Source organism: Meriones unguiculatus, chromosome 20 (genome assembly GCF_030254825.1).
Source record: "Meriones unguiculatus strain TT.TT164.6M chromosome 20, Bangor_MerUng_6.1, whole genome shotgun sequence".
Lineage (NCBI taxonomy): Eukaryota > Metazoa > Chordata > Mammalia > Rodentia > Muridae > Meriones > Meriones unguiculatus.
Window position 1 is genome coordinate 49015145 of NC_083367.1, and position 18651 is coordinate 49033795.

An 18651-nucleotide genomic window follows, 5' to 3' on the forward strand; every position below is an offset into this window, starting at 1 on the left:
TTTCCTCTCATTTGAAAATGGTTTTCTTGAACTAAGAACCATGGTGCCATAGGTGCCTCTGAATGTAGAGATGATTTTAAAAGTCTGCTATCCTGAAATCATAACTCTGAGGAAAAAGTCACAGATTCCCTGGAGCCTAACTTCTTTTACACAGCACGCACCGGTAAAATCTCATGAAAAAGTGGACCATTGGAACGGGTGTGCCTTGGTTAATAAGAAATATCTCTGCCCATCTTCTAGGCTAAGCACCAGGATTTGGATCCTTGTGTTTTGCTATGTGTCACATACAACAATGTACTTTTATGTATTTTATTTAGTGGAGTGACATGTTTGCATTACATAAAACTAGAATAGTTCCTGATGGCTCTGACAGGTTGTCACATACAAGCTAGAAAATGGATCGTGAAAAACATCAGCGATCAACAGCAAAGCTATGAAAACTGCCCAGTCGTCTTTCTTTCAGTACTCTAAAAATCACAGTATGAAGTACCAGTCAGAGAACTGTGCGCATAGCAGGTGTATAAATCAGAGCAGGCAATAGATTAGGGTTCTCCAGAGGAAAAAAAAAAAAGCAACTTGCAAGGATTAAGACAAGAACCCAGCAGAAGGCTCTCAGCTTTGTTATTTTTTTCTTTAATCATAACAAGTGACCTTAGGAGGCAGGTCGACCATGACTATAAATCTAATTTCCCCAAATGGAATACTGTCTTGGTGATTCGGAAGGGGGAAGTACAAGTTTCAAAAATGGCTCATGTTCAGGAATAACAATCAGGCCTCCTTTTCTATTCCTATAGTGATATATGCCAGAAAACACAAGTTGGCCCCGGTCTGATCTCTCCGCAGATGCATGCTGTCTTTCTTTAGCCAGCTGTAGCTAATTGCAAGAAGGCCGCCTCTTATGCTGAACATGAAAGGGAAACCTGTAATTTGCTGCAACAGACCATACCATTTCTGCTGTACAACTGCTTTTTCTGTCATGTCAAGGAGTGGATTTCTCATGGTATAGTGGCATCTCAGAAACTGCAGGGAAGGGAGGGAGACATGGTGGGAAGGGGGGAAAGAAAGGAAGAAAGGAAAGGAAGGGGGGAGAGAGAGAGAGAAAAGGAGGGAGGTAGGGAAGGGGGCAGATAGATCCTTCAGAATCCCTTCCTGTGCTTTACACAGCTCAGTTAAAGAATGAGCTAGAAGCAAACTCCCCTCTGCACTCTTCCAGAAAGTATTTTCTTTACTGTTTGCATATAGTTCTCTGAACCAATAGCATTTATTTACCAAGGTATAGGTATATACTGCATGTAACATGCAGCATAGGATTAGTTTCTCTGGAGAATAAGAATTACCTTCTCGTGCTCGTGGAGGATTTCCCACTGAGGACAGAACAACCTTTCTACACACTCAAGCCCCAACCCTCATCATGAGCCTCCAAAGGTCATGCAAGTAGGAAATAAGTATGACCTAACTCCATGATCCTCATGAACGCAGTCTGTTTATTGAAAGGTATTCACTAGAAATCCAGCTCCTAATGAACTGGCTTCCTCCCCACCTTGAGGTCCGCATGTAGATGCTTGTCAACACGATGCCCTTCTTTCACTGAGTGGAGATCCAAATTAAGACATTCTGGTCCGCAGCAACGGAAAGAAACAAGTTGAGAAAGTGTGGCGTGTGTTTTCCAGTTGACTCATGATCACCTTCAATGGTACTTTTGTATGAGGGTGGTAAGTTTTCTCTGGATGCTCTAACAGGCCTGAAGAAGGAAGCCCCAGGACAGCAACTTGCGAATAGAGGAGTGGAAGTCCCACAGGGCTCTCCAAACTAGGCCATTCTTGTGGTTCTAGGCTCATGCAGCACCTGGAGCCACACAGGCTGAGAAAAAAAAAATTAAATGCCCACACTTGTGCCCTGAGCCATATCCAGGCTGCCCTGCCTAAGTTAGCACAGGGCTCCCACGGCAAGCACCTGCCACTGGGGTCTTCCCTAAAGCCCTCTCCGGTGTAGACTCGTCTCCTTCCCAGTGCTCGTCTGACCTGGTAACCATATCCCAGTGTTCGTATGGGCAAACCAAACTTTGTTTTGATTTCTGCATGTTGTTAGACTGTGATGTCACCCGGAGACTGACAAAGGGTGGCCACATGAGTTATTAAAACACCAAATAAAGAAAAAGTAATGCCACTCAAGCCATATCTACACATACGTATAACTCCACAGTTACGTGCGTGATACACAAAGATAGGTGTATGGATGCCTCAGGAATAATCAGCTAGCATTTGTTAACTGGAAAAGCGTGGTATGATTGTGAGTATATCAACTTATTTGGTATCTACTTTTTAATCCTCTATGGACATAAGGATAGAAAAGGCACTTAAAAAGTGCCTCCAAAAGTGAATAGCGGCCAGCTTTCCAGCCTGAAACTTGCTTAAATCAACTTGCGTTTTCTATAACCTTTACTATTTTGCTCTAGGACACATTCCCATAATAGTGTGACATACACGTGCCATATTGTATTTGTTTTAGTTAGAATTTCTATTGCTGTGATAAAGCATCATTACCAAAAAGCAAGCTGAGGAAAAGAGAGAAAGTATAGTATAGAAATTCTACAATTATAATTTTATTGAATTCATTTTTAAAGTCTTTGGATAAGAAACTCATGTTTTGTATTAGAAAAGCATAAAGAGATAATACAACATCACACTTTGTTAAAATTTACCCTGTAAATAGTCTTGGGATGAACTGACTATAAATGGGTCTTGTAAGGCTATAGATTCCTAGAAAGCTAGATTTTATTGCTTCTCATGAAAAAATATACGAGTATTTATTTAATTTTATAAACCCCTTGAAAACGTATGTTTATGTACTTCATTTTAAAGTAGAGTCTCAGAAAAACCTGCTGGGAATTGCACTCAGTCGCTGCTCATGGTGGCGAGAACCTGTGACATCATCAAGGGCACTGGAGCAGCTGGACTGGACTGCGAGCAGGCAGGATCAACCCCGCCTGAAGAGCCAACACAAACACACAGAAAGAACTGCAGGTAACCGAAGACTTTAAGAGTTTTAATTATATTTAATTGAATTGTTTTTCTTCCAAGAATATAATCAGGCATTTGAGGCTACAAATAAGATTCTTCCATTTTCAGAGTTTGGGGGACTAGTCCACATTGTCTTTGTTAGTTCGGGGTTCTTGGAAGGCTGGTACATCTAGAGAGAACCTTCTTGGTCAACATAGTTATGCTCAAGTTTGACATGGGAAGAAACGGACCCTTGACAGTGAGGCATTTGAAGTCAGGAGCCAGCAGCTCACACCTGTGGTCACTGCCAGGGTTCACAGATGAGAGAGATACATTTAAGGCTATCCTGGGCATAGAGAAACTTTCTTCCTAAAAAGTTAAAAAAAATAGATTTACTTGAAAGCCAAGATAACCAATCTATCAAAACTACCAGGAAGACTAGGGTAGATAGTACTACGCTCTAAGGAATGAGGCAGAATAGGAGGAAACAATAAATGGATCTGAGATCTACAAGGCACGTGAAAGAAATGGGTGTGATTCTTCGAGACTGACTGGAATGTTGGGATTTCTAGCCACCCTGGATTATGCTGGTTTTCTGGGGTCAATAACTTATATATACAACCCAAGTACAGCTTTTTGAAACCCATGGGTGAAGAGATGACTTCATCCCACCAACACAGAGAAGGTAGACTCAGGAGAACAAAAGAGATATTTGTTGAGTCTTTATTTGCTAGACACAAGGCTAGGGCATCCACTTATATAAATTGTGTCCTTAATACTCATACGATGAAAAGACTGGACCGTTTATAATCCTCACTCTATAGATAACACCAAAACATAGGGTATATTCACTATTGCACTCATGGCTATATGGTGAATAACTATTAAAATCAATATTTGACTCTAAATCGGTCTGTGCCAATCTCCCACTATTAGAAATACCTTTTTAAATGTTATCCTTCTTAGAATCAGAGAATTATAAAATTATGTGGTCCGGCTTATACATGAGTAGATTCAAAACATCCTTAGAGCAAATCCAGTCCACCGAACAGACCCAGGTTATACATCTCAAGTGGCACTCACGCTTCTATCTTTCTTATCTCTGTCTTTCATTCCTCCTTTTCTTATACTGCTTACAGCATCTTCAGATAGCCTCAGTCTGTCCGTATATGTCAGAAACCATCACATTCTAGAAAGTGTAAGTTAACAATCTCAGAAACACTTTCCTGGGTTAGATGACCCAAACTCCGATTTTAATGAGATTCACTTCAATTACAAATTTGGTGTTCAGTTGTGATGTGTACATGTTGAATGTTTTATGCCCTTTTTGTTCATGTGGCTAAACATTCTTCAAGACCTCTTTTGACTCAGGGCAGAAATACCTGCTAATTCTGGGAATAACCAACCGATGGTCCTTCTGGATTGACTTTGGCGAGCAAAGAATTATGTTCTGCGTAGAAACAAAGCATCAGGAAAATGCAAGGTACAAACATTCATATATTACTCCTCCCTGAATTACTTGTTTGCAATGGGTTTTAGGCACAGAATATGAGTATATACATACATACATATATACTACATACAGCAAATATCTGGACAGATAAGGATCAGCAGACATGACAGAGCCACAGGGTGGGATGTGCCGTGAAGCTGCTATTTGCAGGCACCAGGCAACTCTGCCCACATCAGAGTTGTGAGGGCACAAAGCCCTTTTTTGTTGCTTTTTATGTTACTATGACTGAGAGATTTGTGGTTAAAGTTGGATGTATTTGCCACTCACTTAGGATAAGGTACCCAGAACTTCAAAGAACATTAGAAGACCAATGTTTTCAGTGCTCCACAACCATGACACTTACCAAGGTACATTATGTGAACACTTTGCATATAATGGAGATCTTAGACTTTAGAAATGTAATCATCATCATTCAGAAAAATCTATTTTTCCCTAGAACATGACTGTTGTGTTTCTCCTTGTTCTTCCCTCCCATACTCTTTGCAATGCCCTGTTTTCTTTCACTGTCATGTGTTACTAGGCTGATAGTATATTCATGTGGTACAGAGAACTCTAGGATCCCATGATGGCTGACCCTTTGTTGCAATTTTGTCCTCTGTATGAGGTATATTGTTCTTCTCAAACAATGGCACATGGACATCAGAGTCCAGGGACAGGATAAGTGGGTGAAAGCATCCATGATTGACCTAGCCTCGCCTTTTATTGCATGTGTGCTATTTTCTACATAATGTACAGGCTTCATCTTACATGTAGATCTACAAGAGCCCTGAGAGAAAGGTCATCATCTCTGGAGGAAAGCTCTTGTTCTTGTGTTTGGAGAAGACAATGTGACATTTTAATTATAACGAGCCTTAAAAAAAAAAAAATCAAGCCATCCACAGACTCTATACCCTCCCCAGTAATTCTCAATTTTAGGGATTTTTTTTTCTTCATTATGTGGTGTAAATGTTCCTGAGTTCTTGCCATGATAAAAACACAAGCTAGTTTTTCCCAAGAAGGGCATTTATGTAGTGAGAGTTTTGGTGTCTTTAAAAACCCATGTATGTTATGTAAACATGCTTTTGCTTTGATCCCAAGTGTAGAATACGCGGCTGCTTCACATTGTCCATAGCAGCAGACTATTTATCTTGTGTGTGATCTGGCAGGGCTGAAGTATAAAAAGATCAGAGCCCCAAGAGAGGAGGCGTGACTGTTCCTCCTACTGGTTCCTGCTCCTGCTGCGGCTGTTGCTGTTTTGTCAGGTGGTTGAGAGAAAAGTCTCAAGAAGAAGAAGAAGTTGGCGATATCTTGACTAGATAAAGATTAGTCTTGATCCATGTTAATGTCCCTACCGGCTGCAGGACATCACTGCCATTCTCTATCCTCTACCTAGGGTCAGGGCTTCTCCCCCAGAGACCCTTCACTATGTAATCCAGACATCTTGATTCTGATGCCACTTTTCTGCCCTTTCTCCTGCGCCCCTGCACATGCTCTCCTTCCTCTCCCTCCCTCACTGCTTCCAATAAACCTGCATTTAGTTAAAAGAGCTTCATCTCACCATTAGCTCATTCTGTTTTATTTAATCAATCACCCCTCCCCAAGGAACTCAATGCCCTAATCAGCAGGAAGTGGTCAAAGAGAACTCAACCTTTCCCCTCTAACCTTCTTTCTCCCCTACCTAGTGTTGGGGGTTTGGAAGGGATTAGGGTGAAATAAGGGTTGGAAGGGAGATATAGATGGAAGAACCCAAATAAAGAGTGTAAAAAAAAAGGTCTACACATTTATAATTATATTATCACAGAAATCATTCATAATGAGTATTAAGGACCTCAAAATAAAACGATTTTTTGGAGATAAGATAATTTGTCATAGCACATCTTTTTTTTTTTTTTTTTTTTTTTTTTTAATCAAGAACATAGTAGGTTGGAAGCCTCTGATGTCCAGGGTCACTTGTGCCATGTCAGTTCTCATCTAAAGCTAGCAAATCCGCCTATGGCCAATCCTCTGACATCACTACCCGTGTACCATTCAGTCAGATAAAGACTGCAGGGTGTTCATGGCACACGGACACAGACATTGATATTCTGGGGTCCATGGAATGTGAGCTGCGGAAATGGCCTGGGAAGGATACCTTCCAGCCTGCTTAGACAGCCAGCAGTTTTACTCTTCAAATCAGAGAGACCCCGGAGTGTTAGGAGTCCGTGGTGGTGGCAGGAAGAGCAGGAAGTGAAGGCAGAGTTTGTTTGAAGTGAAAAACCTCAGCTTACAAAACAATACACACGCGTGCATGCACACACACACACACACACACAAAACACACACGCACGCACGCACACACTCTATCTTTGGCTTTCTCCTAGTTTTGGACTTTTAAGAAGTAGAAGGTTCGATACCCTGACTGAACCACAAGGCAAGATTAAACATTTTCAAAATGTTTGAAAGAAGTTGAGAGGCAAACGAACAAAGGAAGCTGTAAGTTTTCAATCATCCATAATTTTTCATTATCAGTAATTTTATTATAAAGTACAAATTCTCACATATGTAAACAAATTAAGCTTCATCCAGCTAGAGACTCAGTGTCCCAGGCTAGCTTGAGGCTCACAAAACAGGATCTCTAGAAGAGATTCGACTCTAACAAACGTTTAGACCATTTGTAATTGGAGGGACAACTATACTAATCACATCCAATCAAATCTAGCCCCACACCGTTTCTCGCTTTTCTTTCCTCTTTTGAAACAGGGTCCAATAAGGTAGCCCAGGTTGTCCTGAGCCCCACAATGCTCTCCACTCTCAGCCTCTGAAGAGCTTCGATTATGGCATGGGCAGGCTCATGTGAGTTGCAAGTTCTCACTTTTCTGTGCACTGCCTCGCTTTACTGTTACAAAACAGTGTTACTGTTACAAAACAGGCAGTGAGACTTGGGTCAGTAGGTGATTCCAGAGGGGCCTTGTTGAAGAGCTTTGTAAACAACACTAGTGATATCTAATAACTTTTTGAGAAGCAGGCATAATTTTTTTCAACTTTTTTGTAATAAACTTATTTCTAACAGTATCAGGCTTCAGAGACCACGTTTGCCATTCTGTGGGCTGGGAAGCGGACTCCCAGCTTCCTCTGTTTTACGCTGTCCTTGAGATAACTCGGTAACAGATGCTGTTTACAATGTTTGCTAAAAGGGGGATGCTGTTACCCATTTCTGCTTCCATGTGGAAGCCTCTAGAATTTTTGGTAACAACAAGTTCTCTTAAAAACAACTAAAAATGACTGTAATGGTTTTTAAATTAAATTTTGTCTTTTGAGACAATTTCATACCTATCTATAGTGCATTCTGGTAAGTGTCATTTTTTTCTACACCTCATTATCTCCACCAATATTTTTAGATTCCGTGATTAATTTTATTTTGTCACACGCTATTTTTACCCCCTGCATATTTTGGTGATTTGGATGAGAATGTCCCTCACAGGCTCATGTGTTTGACCAGTTGGTCCCTACTTGGTGGTGCCGTCATGGGATATTTAGGAAGTGTGGCCTTGGAGTTCATATGTTATAGGAGGCAGGCTTTGAGAGTTTAAAGACTCTCTGCGTTTCCAGTTGGCTCTCTGTGTTTTGAACTTGCAGTTCAAGGTGTGAGCTCCCAGCAACCTGCTCTAGCTGCCATGCCTGCCAGATGCCTCCACCCTGCCAGGATAGACTCTAACTCCCTGGAGCTGTAAGCCAAAATAAATTATTTCTTCTATAAGTTACCTTGTCCATAAAGTTCACTCATTTCTGAATCAATTTCAATTTATTACTTTTTCTCTTTACTTTGAGCCACATTTCCCTGCTTCTCTCTCCTTCTGGCACTTACTGACTTACTGATTTTTTTTTTTATTTCATTATATATTGAGAATTTTAACAATGCTGTTTTTTTTTGTTTTGTTTTGTTTTTGTTTTTTCCTGTGAATATTCTTGAACTTTTTGTCTGGGGCACAGCTACTTCAAAAGTTTGAGGTTTGAGGATCTTGTTTTTCAACTTGGTTGTGCAGGACCAGAGCAGCCTTACTTCATGGCTATCTTCATCTCTAATACGAAGGCAATGGCCTTGTATGTACTTTACTTGGTACACAGTGTGATAATGTTTCCTTCCCTGGGTATTGAGAATAGAATGATTCTTCATTTTATGCAAACACCAATAGGTGTTTCCTCCAGTCCTTTGGATGGCTCTTTTTTCAGCACAGTGGCAAGCTATGGTGAAGACCGATTAGACTATGGTTATTTCTCTTGTCTAGCCTTTTGTCCTGTGTCTTTAGAAATTCTGGCTATAATTTTTCACTCCATGAGTTTGTTTTTCCTATTTTCCTGTTTAAGAATCCACTTAATATCAGTGGATTCTTTCAAATCAGTAGTACTTCCATTTTGATCATAAGACAGCCATACCAACAAACATATCCAGCTCTTAAGACAGGCAGGTTTTTCCGTGGCGCCTCCTGGGCCGTCGGCTGTGTCAAGATGAAGCTGAACATCTCCTTCCCTGCCACCGGCTGTCAGAAACTCATTGAAGTGGACGATGAGCGCAAGCTTCGTACGTTCTATGAGAAGCGCATGGCCACTGAAGTAGCCGCCGATGCCCTGGGTGAAGAGTGGAAGGGTTATGTGGTCCGGATCAGTGGTGGGAATGACAAACAAGGCTTTCCCATGAAGCAGGGTGTTCTGACCCATGGCAGGGTCCGCCTGCTGCTGAGTAAGGGGCATTCTTGTTATAGACCAAGGAGAACTGGAGAGAGAAAGCGCAAATCTGTTCGTGGATGCATTGTGGATGCCAATCTGAGTGTTCTCAACTTGGTTATTGTGAAAAAAGGAGAGAAGGATATTCCTGGACTGACAGACACTACTGTGCCTCGTCGGCTGGGGCCTAAAAGAGCTAGTAGAATCCGAAAACTCTTTAATCTCTCTAAAGAAGATGACGTCCGCCAGTATGTTGTCAGAAAGCCCTTAAACAAAGAAGGTAAGAAGCCCAGGACCAAAGCACCCAAGATTCAGCGTCTTGTCACACCACGTGTTCTGCAACATAAACGCCGACGTATTGCTCTGAAGAAACAGCGTACTAAGAAGAACAAGGAGGAAGCTGCAGAATACGCTAAACTTTTGGCCAAGAGAATGAAGGAAGCCAAAGAAAAGCGCCAAGAACAGATTGCCAAGAGACGTAGGCTGTCCTCGCTGAGAGCTTCTACTTTGAAGTCTGAGTCCAGTCAAAAATAAGTCTTTAAGAATGAACAAATAAATGATCATACCTTGAAGAAAAAAAAAAAAAAAGACAGGCAGAACCAGAGTCCCTGGCTAGCTTGATGAAGTAGAAGTTTCCTGCGACTCTCAGTATTGATTTCTGGACAACTCTGTAAGAAAGAGATTTTTTTTTTTTTAATTTTTACTTAAACCTCTGTGTTTTTTTTTTTTTTTTTTTTTTTTTTTTTGGCAGCAACTTAGTGGTTATCAATTGGAGCCAACTTCTGGGATAGGGATAAGGGCATGTGCCCACTTCTCCCCTCAGCTCTAGGACCCCATCTGGGGCAGAGAAGTGAAGGCCCTTTGCCTAAGATTAGAGTTCATGTGTGTTGATCCTATTGTGTTTCCTTGGTGTCTCTCTCCTCTCTGGCTTTTACACTCTTTCCGCCCCTCTTCCATATGGCTCCCTGAGTCCTTGTTGGAGGGATTTTTATAGACACATCCTGTGTAGGGCTGACTGTTTCAAGTTCTGTCATGCTCTGCACATTATCCGACCTTGAGACTTTGTATTTGATTTCATTTGCTGTAGGAAAAAGCTTCTCTATTGATGGTTGAGCAAGGCACGGATGTACAAATACAGCAAAATGTCTTTAAGGAGTCATTTTCCTTTTTATGCTTCCTTGGCAGAGGAGTAGCATTTGGGTTTTCCCTAGACCCCTATCCTATGTAGTCTCAGGTTCTTGCCCATCCAGGTAGTGTTGGGTATTGGTTCCATCCCACAGAGCAGGCCTTATTTCAGATCTTGGTTGGTGTTACTCCCACAGCCTTTATGCCACTATGGCACCAGGATATCTTGCAGGCAGATCACATTGTAGATGAAAGGGCTTGTATCTGGGTTGGGGTTTGCTCTTCTCCTTTGAGTATGCAGTGTACCTCCCAGTCCCATGATCACTAGCTGAAATGGTGAGGGCTCTAAGTAGGCACCATCTCAACTTTTCTGTGTTTAGGGAGCGTGTCGGTGCTGTCATCAGCAATAGTGCCTTATCCACAGGGCATTCTATTTTATTACATCCAAACACATTACATGCTTTCTCCCTGCTTTACTGTAATTATTCTAGTTACTCCCTTCTAAGCTGTAGTTCATCCTCCAATAGGACTCCCAGAAAAGGTTCATGAAGCTCTTCCTTGTTGAAACGTTGTCTGCACTCGTTATTCTTACTGGCTAAGACATCATAGAATCATATTTTGTTTCCTTGAGCCTCCATCTTGCTTATTAACCTGCTGTCCTTGGAATAGACTACTAAACTAATTCCCTTGATCTTGAGGTTTTTCCTATTAGTCCATATAAGATTTCTTTATCTGGAGTTTAATAACTTCATTATGGTGCCTCTATGTTGAGGTCACACTGGGTCAGTGATGCATGTGTTTACTGAAGAAAATGTCTTCACTTGTATTTTTAATACTTTATATTTATATTTTTGTTCTTTATATTCTTGTTATTTTTTGTTTTTCATGTTTGAAGATTCAAATTTTGAGCATGTAAGCTGCTCTTGTTCATCTATTATTTTTCTCTTCTCAGTTCAAATGTGTTTTTATTTTGTTTTATTTTACTAACTTTCCTGATGTCTGTGTATATCTTACTATGGTTTCTGCAGGTTGACTTAATCATGTGTTCGTTCCAATTTTACTTTCGTCTCGAATTCTTTTGTCATTTCTTTGCTGGTCTTCCTACACAAAATTTTAACTCTTGATGCACTTCCAGTTCCACGTACTTTTTTTTAAAGTTCTGCCCTAAGATCTTTCTTATAGAGGTGATTAGAGACTGATGTTGCCACCGTTTTCAGTTTTACTTTATTTTAATTGACAAGGAGCAGCTGCACATATTTTGGGGGATATAATGTGATGTTTTGATGCATAAATATATTTTGAAATCATTAAATCAAGGCAATTAGCATAGCCATTACTTTATGTTTTTTTATTATTGAGATTACTTCAAGGCTTCTCTTTTAACCTTTTTGAAACATATAATATATCATTACTGATTATAACCTCTCAATTGTGACAAGAATGCTGGTCCTTATTTCTTCACTGTGGGGATATAGTATTTGAGCTTACAGTGTGTCTTTCTGAGACCTGGCTCTGCTTTGGTCATCTCAACTACATTCCTGCCTTTTACTTCCCCTCTGCTGCCTAGGAGAGACATACTGTAGCAGAAGTCCTTGCTACATTTTATAATTGTATACTCTTACCTTGAGCCTGGAGTTCTCCCGAGATAAGGTATTTGGCACAATTTGAAGTAAAAAGATTCCAGAAAGCTAAGCTAAATGGGGTGAAGACAAAGAACCAGACTAATAGTCTCAGAAAAGTCTTACAGGACATCAATTCAGGGGAGGTAAGTAAATCAATTTTGTTTCTGGATATCTCTGGTAATCATCAAATAAAGAAAGCTATTGTCTGAATATGTTGTGTTTTGTTCTTTTTTTTTTAAGTTCCTTAGTAAATGTTTCTTTTGTGGACTACAAACCTGCCGTCATCACTTAAAGGGAAAAGGGTTTCTCCTAGTCCTTGATTGGAATGAAAATGGAAACATATATTACTTGATGGGAGCTCTGAGAAAGAAGCAAAGGGCATTCACTCATACTTGGAGAGGAAGAAGTTAAGAGATAAATGCATGAGAAAACAGCAGGAGCAGAGAATGCCTAGCTTTGCCAACATTCAACATCCTACAAATACCATTATAATTGAACCTTACTAGAGGTTCTAACGTAGGCTGTTCTACAAAGTCTAAATGCAAAGAGATCAGATTTTGGGTTTAGATAGATCCGTCACTTTTTTATTTTTATTTATTTTTTGTCACAATTTATTCATTAAATAGCCTGATTGAAGTTCCCTCCTTGGAGATCCACATGGAGACTGAGCTGCCAATGGGCCACATCTGATCTGGGTGTCTAGGATTTTTCCATGCTTGGTCCTCTGCTGGTGCATCAGTCTCTGCAGGATCCCCTGGACTCAGATCCTTTAGCTTTGTTGATCTCCTTATGGGGGTCCTGTCCCTTCCATGTCCCTCTATTCCCACTCCTCTCTTCTTCCATAAGACTCCCTGCACTCTGCCCAAAGTTTGGCCCTGAGTCTCAGCATCTGCTTCCATTCCCTGTTGGGTGATTTTCAGAGAACCCTCTACAGTAGGCTCCCATCCTGTTTCCTCTCTTCCACCGCTTTTGGTATCTATCCTGTTTGCCATTATGAATGAGATTTAAGCATCCTCCCTAGGATCCTCCTTAGTGTTTATCTTCTTTAGGTCTGTAGATGGCTATCCTATATTATATGGCTAATATCTGCTTGTAAGTAAGTATATACCATGCCTGTCTATCTGTTTCTGGGTTGCCTCACTCACGATGATCTTTTCTAGTTCCATCCATTTGCCTGCTAGACAGGATGTGGAGAAAGGGGAACACTCCTTTGCTGGTAAAAGATCTGTCACTTTTTTATCTTAGGGATTATTTAAGGACTGAACACTTCCTCTTGAAGAAGAAGAAATGCAAATAATAAGAAAGCAGTCTATACATGTAATTCATGTATATGTATCTTCATTAGAGATAAAAGAAAATATTTATAGCATCATTAAGTTAACCAAGGATATAATTTAAAACCCTCACACATTTATTGCTCAAGTGTGTCTATTTATTGTTAGAGCAGTGACCTAGAGAAGAGGTCTTGCAGATGGAGATTTAAACACATTATAAACTTCTTTTGTTTATGTTGCGAGGGATTGGTAGACCACATCTATCATTTCAAGTTACCTACAAATCATTTGAGATAAACTAATGACAATGGTTTGGTGGTTCGGTTATTTACAGCTGATGGGCTGTGCAATAAGAGTGAGAGGTAGATGCACACACACACACACACCCCATACACACGCACTCATACACACCATACACACATACCCCCGCACACATACACACCACACACATACATGCATTGGGCATTTCATCATAAATAACAGAAATTTAGCTGGATTAAGGTAAATTTAAAGTTTTATATCATTACCAAGTTCCATATCTCACTTCTTTAATGACATTTTTGTACATGGTGCTTTACTGACCCTATGGTCATGCGTTCATTATTGAGTAGCGACTACAAGTCATACAGAGTCTCATAGTGAACCAAAATAATACAAATTCCCAATTGTCATGGAGTTTATAGTCTAATGTAGATAAATGAAAAAAAAAAAAAAAAAAAGCAATTACCAGGCTGGGGACATAGCTCTGTGATTCCAGATGCTCAGGAAGCCGAGGCAGAAGGACATAAAGTTTAAAGGCCTTCCTAGGATACAAATCAAGCCTAAGGATGGCAGCATGGGTAAGATAATAAGACTCTGTCTCCAACAAGTCAAAAAAAATTTCTATGTTCATGTTCTACTACCGTGAAAATAAAAACAAGAATATAGAAAGGCAAATCGAGTAGTCCATCAATCCGTTAACCAGTTACGAGCCATCCACCTGATGTTTTATTCTTCCTAAGAACCCCAGATAAAGCAAGAGCTACAGGAAGGGAATGTTGGCTCAGACAGCAGTGAGAGAAGGCTTTCCCAAGGGAAGAGAGACTTAAGTGCGAATAAACACAAAAATGTATTGTTGGTAGAGCAGCTCTAAATACTAGGTGTTCTGGGTACAGCCAGGGCGCTACACTTGCTAAACAGTAAATATAGAGTTTGTGGAAGATGCTGTGGACCACATTGCATCCTCGTATGTCTTGCCATGCATGTGGCAATAGATTGGGCTTTGAGGAAAAGGTAAGTTTCATTTTAATAGAATCTCTCACTAGAGAGAATGAACGGTGAGAGGGCTGAGTGGGAACTGGAGACCAGGCGGGGAGCCCCTGAAGTCATGAGGGCAGGAGATCCACATGGTGCAGCCTAGAGATATAGATCGTATTTTGAAGGGTAAAAGCAATAAGATCTACTATACCAAAATAGCAGCATGGGGGGTGGGGGTCAGAACAATTCAGTTTTCAGCCCAAGTACTAATTTACTGAGGATGGGAAGATGGACAATTGGCAGATGAGAGTTAAAAGCATTCAGTTGTGGTGCATTAAAGTGATAGTATCAAAGTGGAGAGGTTGAATAGTCATTTGGCATACAAACCATGAAGTCAGGGCTGTGGATATGAACTTGGAGGATTATTTCTTATACATGAGACCAATTGAGATCATGTGAGAGATGAGTAAAGATGCGCAGATTGGGCCCGAGAATGTACACACATTCAGACATGGGGAAGAGGAGGAGGGTTCCACGTAAGAGGAAGAACAGGAAGAAAAGCAGCAAAGTGATAAATGTAGGGAGCAAAAATGATCAGGTTGGAAAAGCTTAAAAGTCCACGGTGGCCACAGAAGACGTTACTACAGGAAACCAGGCGAAAGGTACATAGGAGCATCTCTAAGAATTTTTGTAATTTCTATATTAGCCTAAGAGTATTTCTAAGAAGACATATTTAAAAGCAGAGCTATGAAACACGCTGCTACAAAGTCAGCCCAGGAGAGCACTTGGGATCCAGCCTGCAGATGACAACTTGGATCCCACCAGGATGGGGTTTAGCGGTTTCACGGAGGGATAAGAGCTATTTTCTATTAGTGTTTTCAAGAGAGGATGGGAGATGAGCATGGCAAGACAAGTATGGACAAATCCTTGGAAGATTACTACTGGGGATGAGTAGAGAAACAGTGTAGCACGGGAGCCCACGGACCTTTTTAGATATAGGCAAGAGCAAGCATCTCGCTCTTCCGATCTGTACCCTGTTTCTTAACGTAACATTTTAAGTCACCACATTCTATAGTTGCTGATGGCTCAACACTTTCTCTTGCCACTCACCCCTGAGTCACAATTCAATCTGTCTCTTTAAAATTCCTTTCTTAGTCTTTTTGCCTCCTGCCATCCATCCTTTTGCAGTGTTCTGTATTATTAGATGCATTTGTTTGGAAGGATCTTTCGCAGGTGTTGGGGGAGCCCAGGTGCACACTGGTGCTCATGCGTGTGGAGGTACCACCACCCACTTTTCTTGAGCCAGGGTCTCCGATGAACCTAGGACTTGCCAACAGGCCAGTGAACCTCAGGGATCCTCCTGTCTCTACCTCCCTGAACACTGGGATTACAAGCTCAAGCTTGTATATATTCCTTCTTTTTTTTTTTTTTAAACTTTTCAGTTATTATTTTTATTTTCCATTTTCTATTTTTTTTTTAACCGTGCATTTTGGAGATGGATCAGACTGGGGTTCCTCCGCTTTCCTTGTGATCATGTTAGCAAGCACTATACTGAATGGACCACCGCCCTGGCCTCATAGGCTTTTTTCTGCCCAGGAAAATATGTTCGCTAGCTCTTAATGTTTCTAGAGGTAGGAAAATGTTCTTTTATATAGGGCCGAGGTTCAGATTTGTATGCTGTGAAAGTGTGCCTATGATGCACACATGTGTTTAACCATTAAAGGGCAAAAATAGTTGAGGAAGCATTGTAGGGGGAAAAAATAATGCTTCTAGATGCCGTGAGGCTACAAAGGGAACGGAGCATGTACGTACCATGCACAGCCTAGCTGAGGAAGCCGGGACATCCTGGCTGACCAAGGTTATGGGCTCGCTTCACAGGCTGACTCAGTTCTGTGGCAGCTTTATGATTCTGTGTCTCGAAGATCACAAATCTCAAGTCTTCTTGCTGTTTCCTTGAGCGACGCTTGCCAACACTTGTAACAAAGCTCAAACAGCCGTACAGAGCCTCTCTTTTAAGGGGAGTGTATGCAATTGCCCGAGCGGTATACGAGAGAGTACACGGAGACCTCCCCCTCTCCTAATCGCTTCTCCGAACGATCCAACAGCAGCGGCAGACAAGCACCCTGCTCCGCAAAGCACGTTAAACAGGACGGACAGACCTCTAAACCAGCAGCTTAATTACAGTCTAGGGCAGTGTGGCAAACCACGCTTAGCATTTCAAACCGCTGCATGTGTTCCTCAACAGAAGAGGAAAGCTCATCCCCAAACCCTGAAAGATTCTCACACTCTGCAAAACCAAAGGTGTCCACATAGTCTGTTTGGCTCGGTCTCAGGTTTCCAAGCTATTTTAATGCCCTGAGAGCTACCCAAAATCTGAGACACTTTCTGAATGCTTTTCTTCATCCTTTAGCAGCTCTGACCACCCTTTTTGCCTGTATGAGTCACACCTCCTACCCTAAAGGTTTTAGGTGGCGTTCTTTCAGTTGGGAAAGGAGAGCTTTGGGTCGGGTTTTCAAACTAGGCATTTTACCAGTTCAAGACACATCATCATCAACGCAGACATTTGTGAGTTATGATATGCTTATTTATTTCCCCCCTCTACGGGCAATCTTTGAATGTGTATACAAACTCTTAAGAATGTTTTCATGTGTTTTTGATTTGCATGACTAGTTGATTTAAATTTTTGTTAAAAGTCAGCATGAGCTTTTTAAGATCTGGCCCTCTGTATATGATCATCTAGCAGGATTATCTGGTAAGATTCCCGGCTGCTTCATGCTGTTCCATAGCGTGCATTTGTCTGCTTTTTATTTCTTCATGCCTTTACCAGTGGACATGCAGATTGTCTAAACTCTCCGTTCAGTGACATAGTCTCACCTACACCCCTTACATTATAAACTCAGAGATAGCACTTGTGTAGCGTGTGAAAAATACTACCTAATTTCACAAAAGCATTGTCATGTTGCTTTTCAGAACTTGCTTCTAGTTTATATACTTGCCAGAAGCCTGAGGTTTCTTACTTTCCTCCATCATTAGAGATCACATGAGACTATATGATTTCAAACTGTTTGCAAAGTGACAGAAGCAAACTGTTTTCTCCTTTGCATTTTTCCAATTACTGTTTTTTTTTTAAATAACTCATCATATTCTCAGTCATTTAGTTTTCCTCATTGTGAACTGTCTTTTCCTATCGAGTTTCCTATATTTCCATATTCATGGGTACAGTTACAGGGGTATTCTAGCCTTTGTGACTGGTAGGACTTGAATGACCCCACGAAATCTCACAGTGAAACTTAATCTCTTTTATGAGTTTTCAGGAGGTAATTCGATTGTGAAGATTCTGCCTTCATGAATGGACTATCACAGATTAATAGCTTAATGAGTTATCTATGTGTGGGTCATTTATCAAGCTTGGATCTGTCTCTCACCATTGTGATGCGTTTTGCTATGTCAAGACTCTTCAGATATTCTTCTTTTTTTTTTTTTTTTTTAGTTTTTGGTTTTTTGTTTTTTAAGACAGGATTTCTCTTGGCACCCATGGCTCTCCTAGACCTCGCTCTGTAGACCAGATCGGCCTTAAAATGAGAGAGCTCCTCCTGCCTTTACCTCCCAAGTGCTGGGGTTGAAGGCATGCCCCACTACCACCAGGCTATATAGTAATTCTCTATCTCTAAGAAAATCTTCAGCAGATACAGATTGTTCACCTTGGGCATTCCAGCCTTCAGAATACAGAGCTGAATAACATTTTGTTCTTTATAAAATTAACAAGTCTGTATATACCAATAAAGTACAGATTAAAATGAATCCATTAAAACAAATACATTTATTTTATCTGAGACAAGGTCTTGTTACTCATTCTAGGTTGGCCTCCAGCTCAGTTGCATTCTAGGCCTAGCAGTGAACACCCTCTGCCTCTGTCTTCTGAGTGCTGATATTGTAGGTATATACCATCACATTGTGGTTGGTTTTAGATGGAATAATCCTATTCAGATTTTTGCCCATCGCTTTGGTCCAACTACCAAAAGGACACTAGTTTTCTATGTCCTTAAATTAAGATGTAAAGATCTTCAGTCTATGACTCCTTTACCAATGGTATCCTTGGTGTTTTCATATAAGGCAAATCTACTAAGTTTTGCTTTGTATTTAGTGCTTTGTGTGTGTGAGTCTTGTGTGTCCATGTGGCCTCAGATTTTTCTGTCCACCAA

At 40.8% G+C, this 18651-nt stretch overlaps 1 protein-coding gene across 1 annotated transcript; it reads left to right on the top strand.

Moving 5' to 3' along the window:
- The first annotated feature begins 8942 nt into the window (after window positions 1–8942).
- On the top strand, window positions 8943–9782 carry LOC132649468 (small ribosomal subunit protein eS6-like). Its single transcript, XM_060373232.1, has one exon. The coding sequence runs from the start codon at window positions 8977–8979 to the stop codon at window positions 9724–9726; it is 750 nt and encodes a 249-aa protein (XP_060229215.1). The 5' UTR covers window positions 8943–8976; the 3' UTR covers window positions 9727–9782.
- The last annotated feature ends 8869 nt before the right edge of the window (window positions 9783–18651 follow it).

Bases quoted from the DNA above. Each gene is read 5' to 3' on its own strand.
- LOC132649468 (XM_060373232.1), top strand. From the start codon at position 8,977: ATGAAGCTGAACATCTCCTTCCCTGCCACCGGCTGTCAGAAACTCATT.